Here is a 21,534-nt window from a genome sequence, read left to right as displayed (position 1 = left end):
CAGTAATTTTTTTTTCTTTTTCTTTTCTTTTTGCCTCTCTCTGGTTTTCAACTTCTATGAAATCCTGGTACAAGTACAGTCACAGGAGCCCCAGCTCTCATGGGGAGCCCGGGTGCAGACTAGAGCCCAGGACTCAGGCTTCCGGCAAGTGACTGACTTTCTCTGCCCCATGACTCAGTTTTCCCTGTCACACCCCTCCTGAGGCAGCTGTGGTGGCCAGAAATAGCACATGGGAGGGGCTCTGATGAGAGAGAGTAAGGAGGGAAACAGCCTTACAGGGTGGGCGGCTGGGCAAAGGAGGGAGAGGATGGTTTTAAATCAGGATCAGAGGTCTGAAAAGGAAAAGCATCAAGTGGGGAGGGCAGGAGCAAGTCTGTGGGAGGAGCAGATGGAGCCGCCCCGCCAGCCCGCGGGGAATCTGACAGATGCAAAAGACGCTAGGGGCCCTGAGTGGGTGACCCTGCGGGCAGGGAAGGAGGAGGGGAGGAGACCTTATCTTTAAGGAAGGGGCACTGGGATGGGAGCCGCGAGGCCTAGGCCTAAGTCCTGGTCCTGCCCCTAACTCACAGTGTGACCTGAGTTTCTCCTCTCTTGTCCTCTGTTTTCACAGCCATTAAGTGGTTACTTGGACCCAAGAGTCCTTACAGGGTCCCTCCCACTCTGACCTTCTGGGGAATAGTGAGTGTGGTTCAAAGAACCAGCTCTGTGGGCAAAGACCTGAGTTCAAAGCCCTCTGCCGCTTACTGGTAGCCTTAGAAAGGGACCACCTTGCTTTCCCCATCTGTAAAATGGGCAGATAATGGGACCTACTTCACAAGGGGCCATGCCCTGAGCACATAGTAGGTGCCTGTGAAATGCTGTGATGCTGACAAGGACAGAGAGGTGCCCATGCCCCACGACCCCCTCAGGCCCCACACTGACCTCCTTGTCAATCAGCCGCAGCGGGTACTTGATGTCCGGGTTCTCGAGGGTGATGGCTGGGGTGCAGCGCTGGAACAGCTTCATGAACAGGCTATACAGGAACCAGACTGGGGAGAGGACCACGTGGCCCAACTGAAACGACAGGACAGACCCACGAGGTCAGCCTGCCCCCTGCCCTTCCTCCAAACATACCTCCGGGCCTCTCCCCTACCAGGAACGCCCTCTCCCCATCATGTTCATTCAGGGAACCCCAGCTCCATTTTGGTGCCAGCTGGGAGAAGTTACAAAAATCAGACTCATGAAACCTATCACTGTGTTACTGAGTCATTGGAAAAGCTCCATTTTCCCTGAGGAATGGGGACAAAGAAAGCTACATAACTGAGCATGTAGCCCTTTTCACTTTGGCTGCCAGGAAGCTCAGCATAAAGTTCCCAAGTACCTGTGCTTAATCTTGAGCACTGTGTATCTGTGCTCGCTCCCTCCCTCGCTCCCTCCCTCCCTTTAGTCAATTTCCCTGGCCCTATTAAGTGATGTCAAGTGCTAGCTCTATTTAGACAAACAGACAAACCCCTGAGCCCTGGGGTTCTGCCTTCAGATGCAGGGGCAGCCGAGGCACTGAGCTAGACACTAGGAAGCTCTGCTCCTTGCTGGCTGTGTGACTCTGCACAAGTCCCTTCCCCTCTCTGAACTGAACTGGACCAGGTGAACTGCAAGGTCCCCTGAAGCTCTGAGAGTCTACTCCTAGCATCATGCATAACCTCATGACAACCCTATGGGGTAGGCGCTGTCATCACCACCACTTTACAGATGAGGAAACAGCTCAGAGAGGTGAAGCAACTCACCCACAGTCACACAGCAGGCGGGTGGGGAGCTGCAACTCAAACCTGAGTCCGCCTGCCTCCCCAATCACACTCTTAAACATCAGGCCTCACCCTCATCATCACTCACCCTCTTGCGTGGCTCTGAGAACCTCTTCCTTGCCAGCCCCCTGCCCCCCATATCGCAGCTTCACAAAGACCCTAGAGGCAGTTTGGATTTTTTAAAAACAGAGAAAACCCACATCCCATGGCCAAATAAAACTGCTTAGGTTTATGTGGAGAGGACACCCTTGCAAAGAAAGACAACCAGCCTGCTGCTCTTTCTAGCTATTTTTGTCCCTGGGAAAAGCACTTAGCCTCTCGGCCCTGTTTCTCCGTCTGTGAAATGGGAGTCATAAGCTACACTCTCTGGCTGTGAAGATGGAGATCGGCTAACCCAGGCCGTCCCCCAGCAGGCACTTGACCTCACTGGGTATCTGTGTGCAGAAGCTACCCTTGGCCATCCGGAAGTCGAGTCCTGGGCAGCCTCCACTATCTGGACCACAAGTGAGACTCAGGAAGAGAACAGCAACAGCCTCAAGACCGCTCAGACCAACCCTACAGTGGAGAACCTGGCAGACCCCACCCTAACCAGGGAGCAGCACAGGAAAGGGGCCAGCTGACACCGTGCACCTCTTGACACGAAGCAAGAAGGGCCCAGCACCGCTCTGTGCCTTCCTTCAGGAGCACACAGCCTGCCTCTGACACAAGGAAACACTGAGGGCCTTTCGCCGCGAGAACTGGCACCTCTCTTCAAAAATGTCAAAGCCAGGGCTTCCTTGGTGGCGCAGTGGTTGAGAGTCCGCCTGCCAATGCAGGGGACGCGGGTTCGTGCCCCGGTCCGGGAAGATCCCACATGCCGCGGAGCAACTAAGCCCGTGCGCCATGGCCGCTGAGCCTGCGTGTCCGGAGCCTGTGCTCCGCAACGGGAGAGGCCACAACAGTGAGAGGCCCGCGTACCGCAAAAAAAAAAAAAGAGAAACGAAGGCCGAGGAATGGGTCCAGATTAAAGGAGGCTCTGGTGGGTCGGAGGGTGCTCCCCTAAAACTCATGTCCACCCAGATCCTGGGGATGGAAAAGGGTTTTTGCACGTGTAATTAAACTAAGGATCTTGAGATGAGATCCTCTTGGATCCCCCCGGTGGGCCCCAGATCCCACGACAAGTGTCCTTCTAAGACAGAGGAGAAGACTCAGAGGAGAAGGTTGTGTGAAGACAGAGACTGGAGTGATGTGGTGACACGCCAAGGAGGCCAAGGACTGCTGGAAGCCACCAGAAGCAGGAAGAGGAGGAAGGCCCCTCCCCTAGGCCTCCAGAGAGCACGCCCTGCCAAAACCTTGATTTCACACTTCTGGCCTCCAGACTATGCAAGAATGAATTTCCACTGTTTTATGCTACCTAGTTTGTGGTAATTTATATGCAGCCGTAGGAGACGAATACAGTAAGTCCCCTACATATGAACGAGTTCTGATCTGAGAGCACGTTTGTAAGTCCAATTTGTTCATAAGCCCAACAAAGTTAGCCTAGGGACCCAACTAGCACAGTCAGCTATACAGTACTGTACTGTAATAGGTTTAGAATACTTTTCACACAAGTAATACACAAAAAAACAAACAAAAAATAAACAGTTGAATGTCCTTGTTCTTAGGAGATAGATGCTGAAGTGTTTAGGGGCAGAGAACCATCATATCTGTGGTTTACTCTCAAATAGTTTAAAATACACACACAATAAAGTAAATATAGCAAATGTTAATATCTGGTATATCTTGATGAAGAGTATATAAGGGCTCTTTATACATCCTTTCAACTTTACTGTAAGTCTGAAATTATTTCAAAATAAAAAGTGAAGAAGGGAGTCCACACTAGTGGTTCATATAGTGGGGTCAACAACCAAAAGTTCTCCCAAAATACTGGTTCTCAAGAAAACTGTTTCACAGCTTGTTCACTCACCCTCCCTAGTGTACCTCCCTGACTTTAGTTTTCACAGCAGATGACCGTGTGTATTCTTCTTATCATAACACTACAAATTCCCCTTTTTGCCTTGGCTGCCAGGAAGCTCAGAGTCAAGTTCCTTGCTTGCATGGAAGCCTCTTTGCTTCCTTTGCAGGCCTCTTGAGGTAGCATGTTCTGCAGAGAACAGACCTGGAATGGGCCCCTGCCCTATTGAGGGTCAGGTGAGAAGATTCTCACCTCTCAAGGCCCAGCCTCACTGCTCCCTCCCTTCCCAGAAGCCCTGCCAGGACCCCCCCACTCTATCAACTGGGGAGGACACTCTGGCTGAGTACCTGAGGCCTCTCTGAGCCTCGGTATTCTTGGCTATAGAAGGAAGGTGAGGGCCACTGCCTGGCCAACAGCCCAGGGGAGCTGGGATATGAGATGAGATGGGGGGCTGAGGTCACCGAAGGGTCTATAACCTGTGGAATGTGGGCGTGCACACAGGTTTTTCTACCACCCTCATGGGGCCACCATCACCCAGGAGACGGAATACCCAAATGAAGGAAGGGCAGAGGCACCAAGATCCCACACCGGGCCTGGCCCTGCCCCCAAACCGGCCCAGCTGCTTCAAGTTGCCCAGCCGAAGCTTTGGTTACAGGCCTTTTGTTGGGCTCAAAACACCGTGCCTCTCCCGCAGACAGAGCCTCCAGGCTGGCTGCAGCCACGGCCTCGCCCCACGGGGCCCCTCGTCTGTTAACCAATGGGTCTAAACAGAAGGCCTGAGGGAGCTGGCCCCAGCGCACCCCTCCGGCCCGCACAGGGCCACACAAAGGGTCTCTGGCCACCTGCCCACTTAACCAGCACCTACCATGTCCTGGCTACCAAGTGGTATTTCACCCACCCTGGGTCGCATTTAAGGCCCGTTGGCAGCCCTGGACTCTGGGGTCAGGAGACTTGGGTTTGAGACCCAGCTCAGGACTTCAGGAGGGAATCTTCACCTCTCCATGCTCCATCTTCCTCAAGTTCATGAGGACAGCCCCACCTAGGGCTGGGGAGGAATCGAGGCTGCAAAAGGCCATGTTAGAGCAAACTGGCCAATGTCCCTGAGCTGGCACTGCTCCAAGAGTGGGACGTGAATTCTCTGGCATAATCCTTACTTCAATCCTAGGCTATAGGTACTGTGATTATCATCAAGTTACAGATGAGGAAAGCCAGTCCTCAGAGGACTCACACCCATTTCTCAGAGAGATTAAGTGACTCACCCATGGCCACGCAACCCAGGCCTGTCTAGCCCAAAGTGTGGTTCTTCCCAAGCCACCTCCCAGGACAGATGCCCTGGAGCCCACGGCCCAAATCCCCTTGCTCCAGCACAGTCCAATCTCCCGGCTCTTGCAGTGAAGCCCCAGCTGCCCAGACTAACAGGCTGCTCCGCCACCCCCAAACACCCACCACGGCTCCCCACTGCCAACACTCAAGGTCCCCACTATCCAGTCACAAGCCTTTCTTGCCTTAGGCCTTTGTACACTCTCCCTTCTGCCCTGAATGCCCTTTCTCTTCCCTCATCCAACAACTCCTATTCCACTTCCAGAGCCCAGCTCAAACGTCAACTCTTACCCTCTAGCTAAGCAAGCCCTCAGCAGACATCCGGAGCCCGCCCCCCCCCCACAACTTCTGCAAACTCCACGGGGATGAGGGCGACTCTGACGATTCCTCTGCTCCAGGCCTCTCCCACATCAATCAGGGAAGCCATATCCATGGAGAACATTGTTTAGGGAAAAAGTTGAGTGAAGCGACATTTGCAGGAAATCACCATTGTTGGGAGTCCTGGAAATAAACTTAAACGACATTAAGAGCCCAAATGGAGTTATGTTTGGTGCTCTCTGGAGTTTTATTTCCCCCCAGCACAGCCGTTTAAGTGGTCAGCCAAGTTTAATAACTAAGACCCCCTGGCCTGTAGCTCGTCTCACAGTCTGCAAAGCACCTTCCCTTCCATTTCCTCACTGACCCTCAGCACTGGGAGACAGGCCAACTGCATTCTTCACTTGACAAAGGAGGAAACTGTGGCTCAGGGAGGCCCAGGGTGGAGTCTGGGCTTCGGTTCCCAATTTTCTGTCGTTCACCCCAAATCTCTCACCTGCCCCAAATGCCAGCCAGCCCATGGTTACATGCTGAGCCGTGAAAATGACTCATTTGTCAACAGTTCTGAAGACGAGTCCTCAACACTGGCCTTGGCCCTTACACCGAACTTGCGGATCCCAGGCGCCAGCTTCGTGTGCCCTGGCTGCCAGTCCTGGGCTCACACGGCTGGGCCAGGTTCCCATGTGAGGTCACAGACAATGTACGACGGCAGACCCAGCAAGGCGGGGGACCTGGTGTCTCATCTCTAGCACTCAGAGCAGAGACACTCGGTAAATATTCGTGGATAAATTCACGAAGGGACAAGAACAAGCCCCTGCACTGCAGTCTCTCTCTGACTTTTCTTACTTTGTCTGTAAGTTTCCGCAACCAGGACAAGGGACCAGATGCCTCCAGGGGGAGGGTGGGGCTCGGCCCTCCACGGAGCACAGGGCTGAGGGGTTGGATCCTGAACTCCTGGCTGTTTCCACACCTGCCTCTCAGAGGTGTGGTGGGACTGCAGCCGCTGCCGGAAGGAGCTGTGCCAGTGAGCGGTGGATAACGTGAGCGGCCTTCCTTCCAGTCCCCGTGCCCAGACGCGACACTCTCGTATCTCGCACAGTCCTTGAGCCCGGGACGCGGGCGCTATGGCCACTCCACTTCAGTGAGGACACTGAGACAGGGTGAGAACTGGCACCCAGCTTGGTCCGAGCACTGAGCCCCAGCCCTGCACAGTCCCTCTGCATCTGCGGACAGTCGGGCCACTGAGAGAGCAAGGGTGGACTTTGTACAAATTCCTCTCTGGAGGCAGCTGTGAGCCGACCCTCACTGTCAGTCAGTCCTTCAGGTCACAAACCCCAGTGGGCACAGCTGCCAGGGCCCGTGTGGGATGCGGCGGACACAGGTCGGGGACCGCGTCCCTGGGGAGCTCAAGCCAGTGTGGGAGATGGACACGGGCAGAGAAAAGGGTGCCGTGGAAAGGCGAAGCTTCGTCTCTGGAAAATCGGAGGCTTTACCAGACTCACAAGGGGTTGGGATGCCCTGTTCCCCGTCCAAGGCACCACTCCCACCCCTGCAAGCAGTGGGCAGAGTAAACAGGAGGCAGGCGGCCAAAGCCAAGGTCCCACCCCAGCTCCTCCTCAGCTGTGCTGCTCTCACACACACACACACACACACACACACACACCACGTCACCCCAGCTCCCCAGGGGAGCTAGGAGACAGCTGCTTCGCCAGGCCTTGACCTGGTGCCCCATAGGCCACACAGTGCCCACCAGGGAACCCACCACCTGCCTTTCCCCACCTCTGGTAACACAGGAAGGGGAGAGGGAAACGGGGTGCCAGAGTCCCACGATGCCTCCAGGGAGCCCCCAGCTCACCCACCACAGCCGAGGGGCTGGGTAGCCCTACTACCCCCGTGCGGCACCCAGCCAGCTGCTCACCCCCTGGAACTCCCCACCGGGACCCTGCCATCCACTCTACCCAGGTCAGGTCTGGGTGGGCAAAGGGACCTGCCAGGACCCCCCAGGTGCCAGCCCCCTGTGCTGAGGCTTCCCTGCCTGCTGCCCGCCAGCTGTCCAGCTGGGATCTGCGTGTCCACCTCCTTCATGGCCCCCTTCTCGGGAAGCAGGAGCAAGTGGGAGGGAGTGGAGGAAGCTCTGCAGCGAGGGGCTCCTGGCTCTGCGCTTCTGGGAAAGGGAACCCAGGAGGAGGGGCAGGTGGACAGTGGAGCTGCCCTCCACAGGGGGGACCCAACCCTGCTTCCCAGGGGCTGGGTGTCTGGACCACGGACTAGGCACAGAGCTGCCAGGGGCAGGGGAAAAGCCTTGGACTCTACCTGTGGTGGCGGCCTGTCAGGGTCCACTGAGCACTCACAACTGTGCTGGGGGAAGGGGAGCCAGAGTCGGGGACGGCAGGCTAAGCCCCCAACATACCCCCAGGTGGCAGGTTCAAGTGCCAACCCCTCGGCGTCCCCACTTCTGGTGTGTGGGAGGAGGCCTCTCTCAGGGCCTGCACGTCTCAGATAAGACGCCTGGTGCCCAGAGCCCGTGCTGGCCTCCCGCAGACAGCGTGGAGCCGCTGTGCCAGGAGGCCTGCCTGGGGTCTGCTCCAGGTATTTGGGCTCAAGTGGGGACCCCGGCAGGGCCCACGAGGAAAGGGCAACCCTGCCACCCTTTGGATAGAGGAGGCTTAGGAGTTGGTGAAGGTCTCCTGACGCTCAGACGGGGCTCTGCCCCTCATAGAGGGGCTACAAGGGGTCCTTGGCTACTCGGCAAAAACACTGAGCAGCCAGATCTTGGGGACACAGAGAGAAACCCAACCAACACGGCTAGAAGGTGAGAAGCACTGCGGGAAAACAGCAGGGGCGGGGGTCTGGGTTCCGGTCCGGAGGCTGAGCAGTGAGGGAGGAAGGGGATTGCTGGGAACACAGTCAGGACGTTACGCTGAGCTGGGGTGATGCCCCCAGGCTAGCCCTGGGCAAAGCTGCCCCCTGGGCTGAACGCCACCCAGAGTCCTGGGCTGGGCCACACATTCACAAGCCAACACCCAGGCCAAGAGGCCTTCTGCCGAGTCCCCATGGGGGAGCCCCACACAGCCAGAGGGAGGAGGTGGAGGAGGACGCCAGGCAAGAGGCTCTGGGCCTAATCCTCCCAGTGGCAGCCCTGCCCAAGTGCCCCCAGCCAGCGCCCAGGCACCCGCATGTGTGGGTGGGGACTGCCCTCTGGCCACAGCCTCAACGTGGAGCGCAAGCCACGCACCACCACTGTGGCTTCTGAGAAATTCGAAAGGCCCGAGGGCGAGGGAGGGTGGCCCTGGGCCGAACCAAAGTGACAGCATGACGATGGACTTTGCAGCTCCACAAGTTCAGACTCCGCCAGCCCGGCCCGTGGCCAAGTCTTGAGTGGCATTTCTTCATCTGTAAAATGGGGCCACCGGCTGGGGCCTCTCAAGTTTGCTGGGTTAAGAGAGACCAGAGCCTAGCTTGCAGCCCACGGAGAGGGTTCAGGGGCTGTCGTCGGTTAAAACTGCAATCCAGCAACACCGCACGTGCGTGCGCACACACACTCATTCCACACGCACACACTCACTCCACGTGCACACACCCACTCCACATACACTCACTCCACACACACACACCTCACACCCACTCCACACACCCACTCCACACGCACACACTCGCAGGTACTCACGGTCACACTCCCGCACACCTGCTCACTCTTTCACTGTCACTCACCCCCATACACACTCCTGCACACGCACACGTCACACCCACACACCCGGTCACACACACGCCCTCACAAACTCACACTCACACATACGCACTCCCTCCTTCACACTTCACACGTGTTCAGTCGCACTCATACTAACTCACACGCGGGGGCACCGGCCACGTTCACCCCCGCACTCGCTCAGCACTAGTGCACACATCCGCACTCCTCGGCCGGCCGGGCTGAGGGGGGCGGCGGCGGCGGCGGCGGGCGGGGCGCCCCGAACGCTTGGCCGCCCGCCTCCGGGTGACGCCCCTTGATCGGGAGTGCTGGGCCCGGGTGCAGAGGCCCGGGCGTGAATCACGGCCGCACGGGGACGACCGGGGCGCGGCGGGCGGGGTGGGGCGGGGCCGGGTGGGGTCCTGCGCCCCGCGTCCGAGCCCAGTCCCCCCGCCCCTAGCGGCCGGGCGCAGTCGGCGCTGCCCGAGACGGGGGTCCGGCGCCCGCCGGTCCGCAGCGACGTCCCGGGCCCGCGGCAGCCGGCGTCCCTCCCCGCCTACCGTGCTCAGCTGGGCCCCCATGGTGGCGCCGCTCTGCACTCTCTCTGCCGCCGCCGAGACCGCCGCGCCCCGAGCCAGCCCCCCCGGCCGCGTCACCGAGGAGGAGGGGCGGGCCCGAGCGCGGCCCAGTCGGGGCGCGGGGGCGGGAGGCCGAGCTAGCGGCCCGGCTCCGCCCCGCCCGCCCGCTTCCGTCCGCGGGAAGAGGGTTGAAGGGAGAGGATCCGTTAGAACGCGAGGCCGGCCGCCGGCGCAGTCGACCCGGTAGCCTGCGGCGGGGCTCTGACCCGCTGAGTGGTCTCGGGTGGGACGCTGGCAGTCTCTGGGCCTCGTTTGCCATCCTAAAGGGGAGAAGATGGCGCCCCCTATTGATGGGATCTAAAATAAAATCCGGAAACTCCACCGCGGCCTCCAAGGCCTGCAGGAGGAAGCCCCGCTTGGCCTGACCTCAGCCTGCGCCCCTGAGCACGTTGCTGGGCCTCACAGGCCTTCTTGTTCCTCAAACTGCTCGGCTTGGTCCCTCCTCCAGGCCTTTCCCTCTCTGGAACACCATCCCTAACTGCCTCAGGGTCAGCCCTGGCTTCTTGCTTGGGCATCAGGTGAGATGTTCCGTCCTCAGCAAGGCTTGCCCTGACTCCCTCTCCAGGCAACCTCTTGTGGTCTTCCTGGCACTTAGCATTGAGCTAAAGTCACCCTTTGTGTTTCTTCAGGGATGGTCTGCCCCCAGCCCCACCCCATCACAGTGGACTGTGGGCTTCCTGAGAGCAGGACTCTGCTTTGAAGTCCCCTGCCTGCCTGGAACCCAGCACAGAACATAGAGTAGCATATAGTAGGTGCTCAATAAATACTTGTTGAATGAGTGAATTCAACAGACAGTGGGCAGGTGCCTGCTCTGTGTAGGCCGATGCTGGCCTGCCGGGGCTCTCTGGCCTTGATTGCAAAGGAAGTAATCAAATAGGAAAGCTTTACTTGAGCATGTGCAGCCAGTAAGTTCTCATTACTAGGTGCTTCCTAGGCCACCCACGGCACAGGTGCCCTCTCCAGAGACACCTTCCAACAGAGGCCAGGGGAGCCACAGGCCACCCCGAACCTTAGCATTTCCCCCAGTCACTTCTCGTTTTCTCCGTGTTCTTTGTTACACCTGGACTGGTGATGGTTATCACGAATGTGGATGTCTGATGTTGGATTTTCTTCTCGTGAAATTTGGAGGTGACTAAGTTGCCTTTCTCCTTTATTTATTTATTTTTTTGCAGTACGCGGGCCCCTCACCACCGCAGCCTCTCCCGTTGTGGAGCACAGGCTCCGGACACGCTGGCCCAGCGGCCATGGCCCACGGGCCCAGCCGCTCCGCGGCACGCGGGATCCTCCCGGACCGGGGCATGGACCCGTGTCCCCTGCATCGGCAGGCGGACTCTCAACAGCTGCGCCACCAGGGAAGCCCACCTTTCTCGTTTTAATCATCACCTAAATGGCCTTAAATAAACAAAACTTAAATACTATTTAGACTAAGGCTATAAATGCTAGTCCAACAAACAGTCCTAAAAAATCACAATTAGGATGGAATCTATTTTTTCGTCTTGTCATTTAAATTATTACATGCACTTGTAAACTCAAAAAGGAAATAGCTTTCCTCCTAAAGTTATCACTGCTGTTGTTGCCTCTCTTAAGATCATATTAACTGTCCATTTCTTATTTATCTGTCTGAACCTTTTCATAATTGTTGCAGTATATAAGATTAACATTATAACAATATAAATTATTGAAGCATTTTGCTCTCACTACAGTAAAAGCTGTTGTGTTTACACCTTACCCCACTGAAACACTCCAGTATGTAAAGCACAAAAGGAGATTTCACTCCTGGTTACATCTGGAAGCTTCCCTAGAAAGTATCCCGCCTGCCAGGCTTGGCCTCGCATGAAGGAGTTGTGGTCCAGTTTCTTTGGGAGGGGCAGGGTGGAGTTCTCCCCAGACTCCGGGAGCTGCTCACCTCCCGTATGACTGTAGGGTGGCCCCAGGGGCAGAGTGTTGGCGGGTGAGGGAGAGCGGGGAGAAGAACCAGAGGTGACATTGGTTAGGTGGCCCATTCCTGCTCTTGGAACTCAGACCAAGTGGGGAGGGTTCAGCTGCCATTCACTGTGTGAGCACAGGCCAAGGCCTTCCCCTCTCTGGGAAAGGGTCAGGGAACAAGGTCTTTAAGACCCCTTCTACTTCTGATATTTTATTCTAGGTGGGTGTTCCTTCAGACTTTTTATTTGGAAAAATGTCCAATGTACAGAGAAGTTGCAAGAATAGTACAATGAACCACCGGATTCACCAGCTGTTATCCTTTGACCCCTTTCCCCCTTCCTCCCCATTTACCTGTTTACTTTGGCTGCACCATGGAGAGTTAGTTGCAGATATGTAGCCCTTCACCTCTACACACTTCACCACACATCTCCCAAGAACAAGGCCATTCTCCTACATGCCACTGTGCAAGTATCAAGTTCAGGGAATTTAACATTGAAACAACACAGTTGTCTAATCCCCAGTCCGCATTCCACTTGTCCCAGTTGTCCCATAATGTCCTTTCTAGCCGTTATTTTTTGCGGTCCAGGCTCTAATCCCAGGTTAGGCATGGCCTTTACTTGGCCAGGTGTCTTTGGTCTCCTTTAGCCTGGAGACAGATTGGATCAAAGGGCAGGTGAAGGGTCACCTGCCTGTTGGCACCTGCCTCGTCTCCCTATTGTAAAGGTAACTTTTACTTTGATACCCTGTGAATGTCCTAATTCCCAACAAACTTTCATCCAATGCTTTTAGTTGATGATCATGTCTGAATCAATTATCATTGAGGTAGTTTAACTAACTGGTTTACGAGGTACTTTGGGAAAAAACAAGCCAAAAAGGACCTTTGTCTTAATTATTCCTCAAGGCCCTTTGGTGAGCCAGAGAACAGAAACGCTCACAAGCCTGTTTGCCTTCTGCAAAGGCAAACATCCGGTCAGCTGAGAATCCCCTACTCTACTGAGGTGTTTGATCCTTGGGAGAGGTTGGGAAACGGGACAGAGAAACCATGAGTTTCATTTTATAGAGAAGGAAACTAGGCCCAGAGAGAGGAGAGAAGTGGGCAGCAGTGAAATAATTCCTCCCAAGGAGTCTCTGGGCTCCCGCCCCTTCCAGGTACCAGGGCAGAGGTTCGGAAAGGAGGCTTTCAGGCTGACTGCGGGGCAGAGTTTTCAGGGTCCAGGTTGGGGCTGTCCGACCCTTGCCAGTCCCCCTGGTCCCTATTACCTATGTAGGACCTAGGTTGCCAGATTTAGCAAATAGAAATTCAGGATGCTCAATTAGATTTGAATTTCAGATAAACAATGAATCCGTTTTTTGGTACAAGTATGTCCAAGATATTGCACTTAAATGTAGCTATACTAAAAAATTAAAAGGAGACTTCCCTGGAGGTCCAGTGGTAAAGACTCTGTGCTTCCAACGCAGGGGGCGCAGGTTCGATCCCTGGTGCGGGAGCTAAGATCCCACATGCCTCATGGCGCAGCTGAAAAAAAAAAAAAAAATTAAGCTAAAAAAACCCTCATGATGTTGTCCAGGGTGTTTGGACTGACATTAGGGCTGCCAGGTAAAATATAGAACACCCAGTTCAATTTTAATTTCAGGGAAACAATGAATAATTTTTTCTCCCTGCTGTGGGGAATTAAAAAATGCATGGCACATGTTATCAGATATAGGAAATAAGGCAGGTAAAATCAGTGGGGCCTTGAATGCTGGGATGAGCTGTCCTTCTGAGAGTAGCTGACAGCCTTGAAAGAAGGGACTTAAGTTTGGAGGCCCTTTGCCAGACAGTTCTAGAAAGGGACCAGTCGGGGGAGACTGCAGTGGCTGGTGACATGCCATGAGGCTCAGGCCAGGGGTCAGGGGATGAAAAGAGCATTCAGGAGGCAGGACTGATGGGGCCTGAGGCCCACCAGCTGGTGTGAGTGGGCGGGAGGCTTCTGGCCTGGCATGGGAGGGGGCAGGGAACGCCTGAGGAGCAATGGAGTCCAGTGTCTAGAGTTCAGCAGGGGCTGGGGCCGAGGAGGAGAGAGTGGCCCTGAGTCAGGGAAGGAGGGACTCAGAGGTAGGGCAGTGTGATGGGCGGTGGAGTAACCTCCTAGGAGGCATTTCTGCCATGGGAGGAGCTGGCTGGACCTCTGGGCCCTGGGAGGGGAGGGCTGGGTCTCCCCACTCCTGGAGGTGGACGGAGGTGAGAGGCCCAACCAGCCAGGCCACCTGCCCACCCCCTCTCATAGCTGAGTGTCAGGAGAGGCCAGTGAAATAATTTAAATAATTTAAATAATTTATTGCAAGCTAAGGTATTAACCCTCGGGCATTTACAATTTGAAGAGAGCGCTTGTTTAAAAAAAAAAAAAGCAGCAGCAGCAGCAGGCACTGGAAGCTTTTTAGCCGGTGACTTTTTAGCCGGTGACTGAGGCATTACTGGTAGAATCAGGCACCTGCTCAGGCTGTGAACGGGCTTCAGCAGGGAGGGGGTGCTGGGACCGGAGGTCGGCTCCACTGTCACCAAGCCTGTCCCGCAGAGGCCTTTCTGGAAGCCACAGTCTGCTCTGGTGCAATCTCTGTGCCAGCAGAGCTGGCAGGTTGATGAAACAGGAATGGGTGCCGCGCGTGCGCTATGGCAACCGCATCAGAGTTCTCCGGAAGTATTCACAGCACAGTCCCAGCCTTCAGGATCCAAAACCCATGGAGCCAGTGGAGTCTGGCCTGCACCCCTGGACCAGCCGAGCCTGAGAGTGAGTCATCGCTTACCCAGGGCATCCTGTCTCCATCTCATAGCGGAGAGGCCGTGGCTCAGAAAGGGAAGGGCCTGGCCCAAGGTCACACAGCTGGTGAGGGTTGCGGCTGGAGTTTGAACCCAGTTCTCCTTGCTTCTGAAACTCAGCTCTCCCCACGGCCACTTGCCCCCAGAATTAGGCATCTGTTTTCCTTTTTCTTGTTGGCTTGAGCCACCTTACAGAGAATGTCAGGGACTGACTCGGGGGTGAGGGTTCTGTGTTACTGCCCCCATATCTTGCCTTCTCCAGACCAGAGATTTTCAAATCTTGGCTCTTGCTGTGTGACCTTGGGCAAATTACTCCCCTTTCTGGGTCTCAGTTTTCTCGGCTGTAAAATGGAGGATCATCTAGAACCTAGTGGAATCCAATAGAGCAAAGGTTGCAAACTGTTGGCCAAAGGTCAGCATCCAGCCCTCGGAAGAGTCTGTTCTGGGTTTTGGCTTCATTTGAATCAGTTGCCAAGTGAGTATTTCTGGCTTCTTGTGACAAATCTGAGACTCTTGCTGTACCAGCTCCCAAAGGCAGGCCCTGCAGGTGCTGGGTTTGCAGCCTCTGGTGGAGCTGATTCTACGACCTTCCCAAGGTGCCCCCATAGAGTGTAATTTTCACACCCTTTGCTCCCTGGGAAGCAGGAGATGGGTTCTAGGTGTGGCTCTGCCCCCAACCAGCTGTCTGACCTTGGGCCAGCCATCATTCCTCTCCAGGTCACATCTATAAACAGGGTCGACACACCCATCTCAGAAGGCTGGAGTGAGGATGAATCGAGATGCCAGGTGTAAAACTGCTTTACAAAGCTGGATGTGTGGAGAGGTGGATATTAGACCTAGCAGCACCATTACCTGAGTGTCTGTGGTATGCTGAGGGCTAGGCCGGGGAATCACAAATGAATGCGGCTCAGTCCCCAGAGACACGCAGAAGCACCAAGCTGAAGACAGTGGGTCCAGGCCACTCACTTGTGAGTGAAGTCAATGGAGACCTCACCAAGGTGACATTTGAGTTGCTACCACCCGATTCATTCATTCATTCCTCATATCTTTACTGAGCCGCTACTTTGTTCCAGGCACTATTCGAGATGCTGGGGGTATAGCAGTGAGAAAGACAGACAAAAATGCCTTTGAGGGCTTCCCTGGTGGCGCAGTGGTTGAGAGTCCGCCTGCCGATGCAGGGGACACGGGTTCATGCCCCGGTCCGGGAGGATCCCACATGCCGCGGAGCGGCTGGGCCCGTGAGCCATGGCCGCTGAGCCTGCACGTCAGGAGCCTGTGCTCCGCAACGGGAGAGGCCACAACAGTGAGAGGCCCGCGTACAGCAAAAAAAAAAAAGCCTTTGAAAAGCTGACATTCAGTGGGGATGGGGTGTGGAGAATAAACAAGAAACGATTTTTTAAAAACAGACATGTAACTTCGCTGAGAAAAGGAAAGACAGAGCAGGGTCAGAGGGTACAGGTAGTAGTGGGAGTTGCTGTTTTATGTAAGGGCCAGGGAGGCCTTCCTGAGGTGATGCTAGCAGAGACCTGAAGAAAGTCAGTGAGCAGGCCCTGTGGATAACTGGGGAAAGAGGGTTCCAGGAAGTAAGAGCAGCAAGTGCAAAGACTCTGAAGCTGGAGTATGCTTGGCTTCTTTTTTTTTTTAATTAATTATTTATTATTTTTTTGGCTGCATTGAGTCTTCACTGCTGCGCATGGGCTTTCCCTAGTTGCGGCGAGCATGGGCTACTTTTCGTCGCGGTGCGCGGGCTTCTCACTGCAGTGGCTTCTCTTGTTGCGGAGCACAGGCTCTAGGCACGTGGGCTTCAGTAGTTGTGGCTCGCGGGCTCTAGAGCGCGGGCTCAGGAGTTGTGGTGCTCGGGCTTAGTTGTTCCGTGGCATGTGGGATCATCCTGGACCAGGGCTCAAACCCGTGTCCCCCGCACTGGCAGGCGGATTCTTAACCACTGCACCACCAGGGAAGCCCACTTGGCTTCTTTAAGAAGTAGCAATGATGTCAGTGTGTTCCATTACCGTGAGGCTAGCTTTGACCACTTGGCCAAGCCATGTCTGCCAGGCTTCTCCCTGTAAAGGTCTCTATTTAATAAGTCATCCATGGGATGGTCCTTTGAGACTGTGATTATATGATTTGACTTAATCCTCACAGCAACCCTAAAGCAGTTTTAAAACATATCTGTAAATTCTTTGATGTCCCATCCATTGGGAGATGGGGGTCTGTGTCCCCTCCCCTTGAATCTGGGTTCTGTAACTTCTTGACTAATAGAAGCTCTGTGACACTGCCATTTTGGTGGGAGCCAGACCATAAGAAATGGGTGGCTTCCACTTCCTGTCTTTTGGGATGCTGGCTCTTGAAACCCAGCCACCATGCTATGAGGAAGCCCAAGCAGCCCATAGAGAGGCCCACGTGCAGAGGAGCCGAGGTCTCTGACCCTCAGCTTGGCTGAGCTCCCCAGCCAGCCGACACCAATTTGCTGGCCATGTGAGTACACCCTCTTGGAAGTAGGTCCTCCAGCCCCCAGTTAAGCACCCCAGCTGACACCCTGTGAAGAGATGACCCACCCCCCACAAGCCCTGCTCAAGTTTCACATCCGTAGGCAAATTTAAAGACTATTGTTTTGTTTTATACCACTAAGTTTTGGAGCGGTTGGTTACACGATAATAGTTGACTGGAGCAAACCTCATGAAGAAAGCCTCCCCATTTTACAGACGAGAAACTGAGGCAGAGAGGGTTGAAACGTTTACCCAAGTTCTCACAGCCAGTTAGTGGGGGAACCAGCATTTGAAATCAGCTTCTTCATGTTATATTTTGGTGAACAGAGGTTTTTTTATCTTAACGAAGTCCACTTTACCCATATTTTCTTTATGATTAATATGTCTTGTGCAGATATACTATTTTGAAACTTCTTTTTTTCACATATGGCTACGTAACGTCTTTTGATGTTAAACACATAATGGTGTTTGACAGTTGCCCGATGTTCTGTTACATGGGATGCTATCATTTATTTGACCAAGCTCCATTGATGGGTATTTAGTTCTTTCCTAACTTTTCACTGCATTGAACAACACTGTGGGGAACACCTTGCACATATATCCCTGCATTGTTCCAATTATTTCATAAAAATAAGTGCTCGACATGGAATTGCTTGGGCAAAGAGTGAGCAAAGTTTTAAAGCTTCCTAGTAATACAGCCACACTGCCAGTGGGTACATTATGTAAGTGGGTATGGGTTTTCTGAGGCTGTCATAACAGATTACAACAAACTTACTGGCTTCAATAAACAGAAATTTATTCTCTCACAGTTCAGGAGCTCAGAAGTCTGAAATCAAGGTTGGTTCTCTCTGGAGGCCCTGAGGGAGAAACCTTTCTGTGCCTCTCTCCTAGCTTCTGGTGGTTGCCAGCAATCTTGGTGCTCCTTGGCTTGTGGCAGCATAACTCCAATCTCTGCCTCTGTTTTTTTTTGCGGTACGCGGGCCTCTCACTGTTGTGGCCTCTCCCGTTGCGGAGCACAGGCTCCGGACGCGCGGGCTCAGCGGCCATGGCTCACGGGCCCAGCCGCTCTGCGGCATGTGGCATCTTCCCGGACCAGGGCATGAACCCGTGTCCCCTGCATCGGCAGGCGGACTCTCAACCACTGCGCCACCAGGGAAGCCCTCTGCCTCTGTTTTCATGTGGCCTTCTTCTCTCTGTGTCTGTGTCCTCTCCTCTTCTTTTTAGTTCTTTATTTATTTATTTAGCTGTGTCAGGTCTTAGTTGTGGCACTTGGGATCTTCGTTGGGGTGTATGGGCTTCTCTAGTTGCAGCGCGTGGGCTTCTCTCTCTAGCTGTGGCGCACAGGCTCTCTAGTTGTGGCACGTGGGCTCCAGAGTGTGTGGACTCAGTAGTTGCGGGGTGCGTGCTTAGTTGCCCCGTGGCATGTGGGATCTTAGTTCCCTGACCAGGGATGGAACCCATATCCCCTGCATTGGAAGGCGGATTCTTAACCACTGGACCACAAGGGAAGTCCCTCTCCTCTTCTTTTAAGGACACCAGTCACTGGATTTAGGGCCCCCTAAATCCAGGATGATTTATTCTTGAAATCTTTATATAATTGCATCTGTGAAGACCTTTTTCCCAATAAGGTCACAGTCTGAGGTTCCATGTGGAACCCACTACAAACCTGGTCTTTCTTTGTTCCTTGGTTGAAAGGTTGTTGGGGGTATCCCCAGGGCTTCCCTGGTGGCACAGTGGTTAAGAATCCGCCTGCCAGTGCAGGGGACACAGGTTTGAGCCCTGGTCGAGGAAGATCCCACATGTCGCGAAGCAACTAATGCCGTGCGCCACAAATACTGAGCCTGCACTCTAGAGCCCATGAGTCACAACTACTGAGCCCGCGTGTCACAACTACTGAGCCCGCACCACTAGAGCCCATGCTCGACAACAAGAGAAGCCACGGCAACAAGAAGCCCGCGCACCACAACGAAGAGTAGCCCCTGCTCGCTGCAACTAGAGAAAGTCTGCGCAGCAATGAAGTCCCAGTGTAGCCAAAAATATAAATAAATAAATAAATTTTAAAAAAGAAAGAAGAAAAGGAAAGGATATCCCCAACTTGAGCTCAAGCTATGGCTCAGACAGATCTGTGCAGATCTGGGCAGGTCTGGATGGAAGTTCCTGATGGTGATGGGGCAAGCCTGGCTGATAGCTGTTTGTGTGAGGGGCTGAGCAGCCCCCTGGGAGGGCAGCTATCCTTGGGAGCAGGGAGCTGGGCACCTCGTATGACAGTACCTGCACTTCCTGAGCACCTCCCAGCACTGTCCAGGCACTTCCTCGGGTGCCATGTGAGGTAAGCTGGACCCCAAAACAAAGTTAACCACCAAGGGAAGGGGCAATTCTGAGTCTCTCTCATGGTGTCCATCACTGGCATTGGTCTCTAAGCCATCCCTGGGACTGGGCTGCCTGCCATCTTGCCACTACCCATGTGAAAACAAGAGCCCGAGCAGGCCAGTGAAAGAAGGGCTGCCCACTGCAGCCTGATCATTAAGGAGAGTCAGTGTGCAGGCTTCAGCAAGAAGGAAGCAAACCATACCCAGGTATTGTGATGGACAGACGGAACGACTATGGGTACCACATGGGAGGGGTCAAGGGCCCGAGAAGGCGTAGGACCCAGAGCGCTCCTGGTTGAAGAGCTGGTGTTATTGAGGGCTTCCTGTAGTAACTCATTCAATCCCCCAATATGCTGAGGAAACCGAAGCACCGAGCTATTCAGTAACATGCCAAAGGCGACACACTAGTGAGTGCTGGAATGGACTCAAAGCCAAGGCTGGCTTGCTCCAGGGTCCATGTTCTTAACGTGATCGCAACTGCCTGGGACGGAAACCCGATTCAAACCACCTGCGCAGGAAGGAGTTTACTGAAGGCCCCGGCCAGGTCTCCCTGCTCCACTTCTTTGCCTCTTTTTGCCAACAGCAGGTGTCTTCCCAGGGGGTGGACCTCCTGCCCCACAGCTGGGTCTGAGTAGAGAAATCCTAGAGAAGGATCTTGATTGGTCTGTTTTGCCACGTGCCCATCTTTGGACCAATGAGTGATGCCAAAGGGCTGGCACTCTCCAACTGGCCCAGTTTGGGTCAGGTGCCTACCCCTTAGCCAATCACTCTGGTGAGGGAGGCGGAGTCAAGTGGGGAGTTGGTAACTCCCCTTGGGATGGAAGGGGTGGTGCAAGGTGGGTGCAGGGAGGGTTCCCAGGATAAAGGGCAAGCAGGCCTGTGACCACGGTGGGGTGGTGCTGGTGGTTAAAGTGAGCGGTGAGCTGGGTGGCTCCCAATGGGAGCCACCACTGGATCCTAGAGCTAGAAAAGGCTCCATCCCTGACTTGACTTGGGCAAGGGGAGGATTGGAAGGTGCTCTGAGAACCTCAAAACACTGTGTGATTTTGTCCAAGGAGGAAGGGGGCCAGCCCCACACGAGCTGCCCTGTGCGTGTGGCAGCGGCCAGGGGCTTTTCCTGTGTGGAGAGATCGGATCAGAGGTGTTGATCTGGGCTCTGCTTTCTCTTGTTTTCCCCTGTATTTTCCTCCTTCCCTTTCCCTGTGCTCACTGCCCCAGGGGAAGGGTGAGGCAGAGCAGAAAGCCAGCAGCCTGCCTGGGGCAGGGGGAGGACTCCCAGCATGGACAGAGCTCCTTGAGGACACACGGAGGAGGAAAGTCTCCCAGCCCTGACTGGAGGGGTGGACCCAGGGCTGGAGCAAGTGGGGAGCAGCTAAGGGAGAGTGTAGATCCTGGAGCCAAGGCATCTGCCCCCAGCGCTACTGCTGGCTGATAGGGTGGTTTGTGTGACTTAGAGGAAGACGCCCCCACCTCTGCCCCATGCTGGGATCCAGGGCTTGGTTAGTGACCACACTGTGTGTCAAGCTGGGTTTCCACTCCCACCTCTGCTGGGTTCTTGCACAACAGGACAAGATGGTTCTAACTGCACCTGCTTCCTGGGTGGGCTACACTGCCAGAGAGCAGGGGCCTTCCTGGTGTATCTGGGCCCCTGGGACCCAGGCAGTCTCCCCAGAGAAGCCTCTTGAACCCCACAGGGATGAAGAGGAAGCAGGGAGCTGCTCAGTTTCAGCCATCCTATGCTGATTTGTGAAGATGGGTGACCAGCAGAAACCTGTGAGGACCGGTGGCCAAGGACCAGCCCCACCCAGTCCCTCCTCTGAAACTCCCCTCCCTCCCTCCCTCCCTTCTTTCCTTCCTTCCTTCCTTCCTCCCTCTCTTCTTTCAGATTGTTCAACCTTTGCCTATTGGGAGCTCTTTCAGTTGGCCTGTGTCCCCTTAAGGTAGTGTATGTGTGTATGTGTGTGTGTTTGAGCCCTTCCTTAGTTTCTGGCACTGCAAGGTGCTCCAGGCTCATTTTGTATAATCCCTGCCCTAGTTCTAGAACCAGGCATTTCTCCAAGGAGACTGGGCTCCTTTTATTGGAGAACGGCATTGGAAACCAAGGTCAGGCTGCATAATGATCCAGTGTGTGGATCTATACTTACCCATTCATGTAGTTATGGATGTTTAGGCTCTTTCCACTTTTTGGCTATTATGAATAATGCTGCTATGAACAGCACTTGTGTACAAATTTTTGTGTGGGCATATGTCTTCATTTCTCCTGGTGATAGACCTAGAAGTG

General features: G+C 54.6%; 1 protein-coding gene across 6 annotated transcripts in view; it reads right to left on the bottom strand.

Moving 5' to 3' along the window:
• Positions 1-21,534, bottom strand: part of LOC116760289 (NADH-cytochrome b5 reductase 3) — a 47,678-nt gene that overhangs the window by 15,171 nt on the left and 10,973 nt on the right. For 2 of the 6 annotated variants that reach the window (XM_032644947.1, XM_032644946.1), the window contains exons 1-2: positions 9,595-9,738; positions 922-1,053 (exon numbers count right to left, since the gene is read on the bottom strand). In XM_032644947.1, the coding sequence (XP_032500838.1) occupies positions 922-1,053; positions 9,595-9,615 (153 nt within the window). In that variant the 5' untranslated portion in view covers positions 9,616-9,738. Of the gene's footprint in view, positions 1-921; positions 1,054-7,662; positions 7,820-9,594; positions 9,739-11,949; positions 13,115-21,534 lie in introns of those variants that run through there. The other 4 variants (XM_032644949.1, XM_032644948.1, XM_032644951.1 and 1 more) reach the window with 4 other exon arrangements.

This window comes from Phocoena sinus, chromosome 10 (assembly GCF_008692025.1).
Source record: "Phocoena sinus isolate mPhoSin1 chromosome 10, mPhoSin1.pri, whole genome shotgun sequence".
NCBI classification, from domain to species: Eukaryota; Metazoa; Chordata; class Mammalia; order Artiodactyla; family Phocoenidae; genus Phocoena; species Phocoena sinus.
This window is presented reverse-complemented; position numbering and strand designations above follow the sequence as displayed.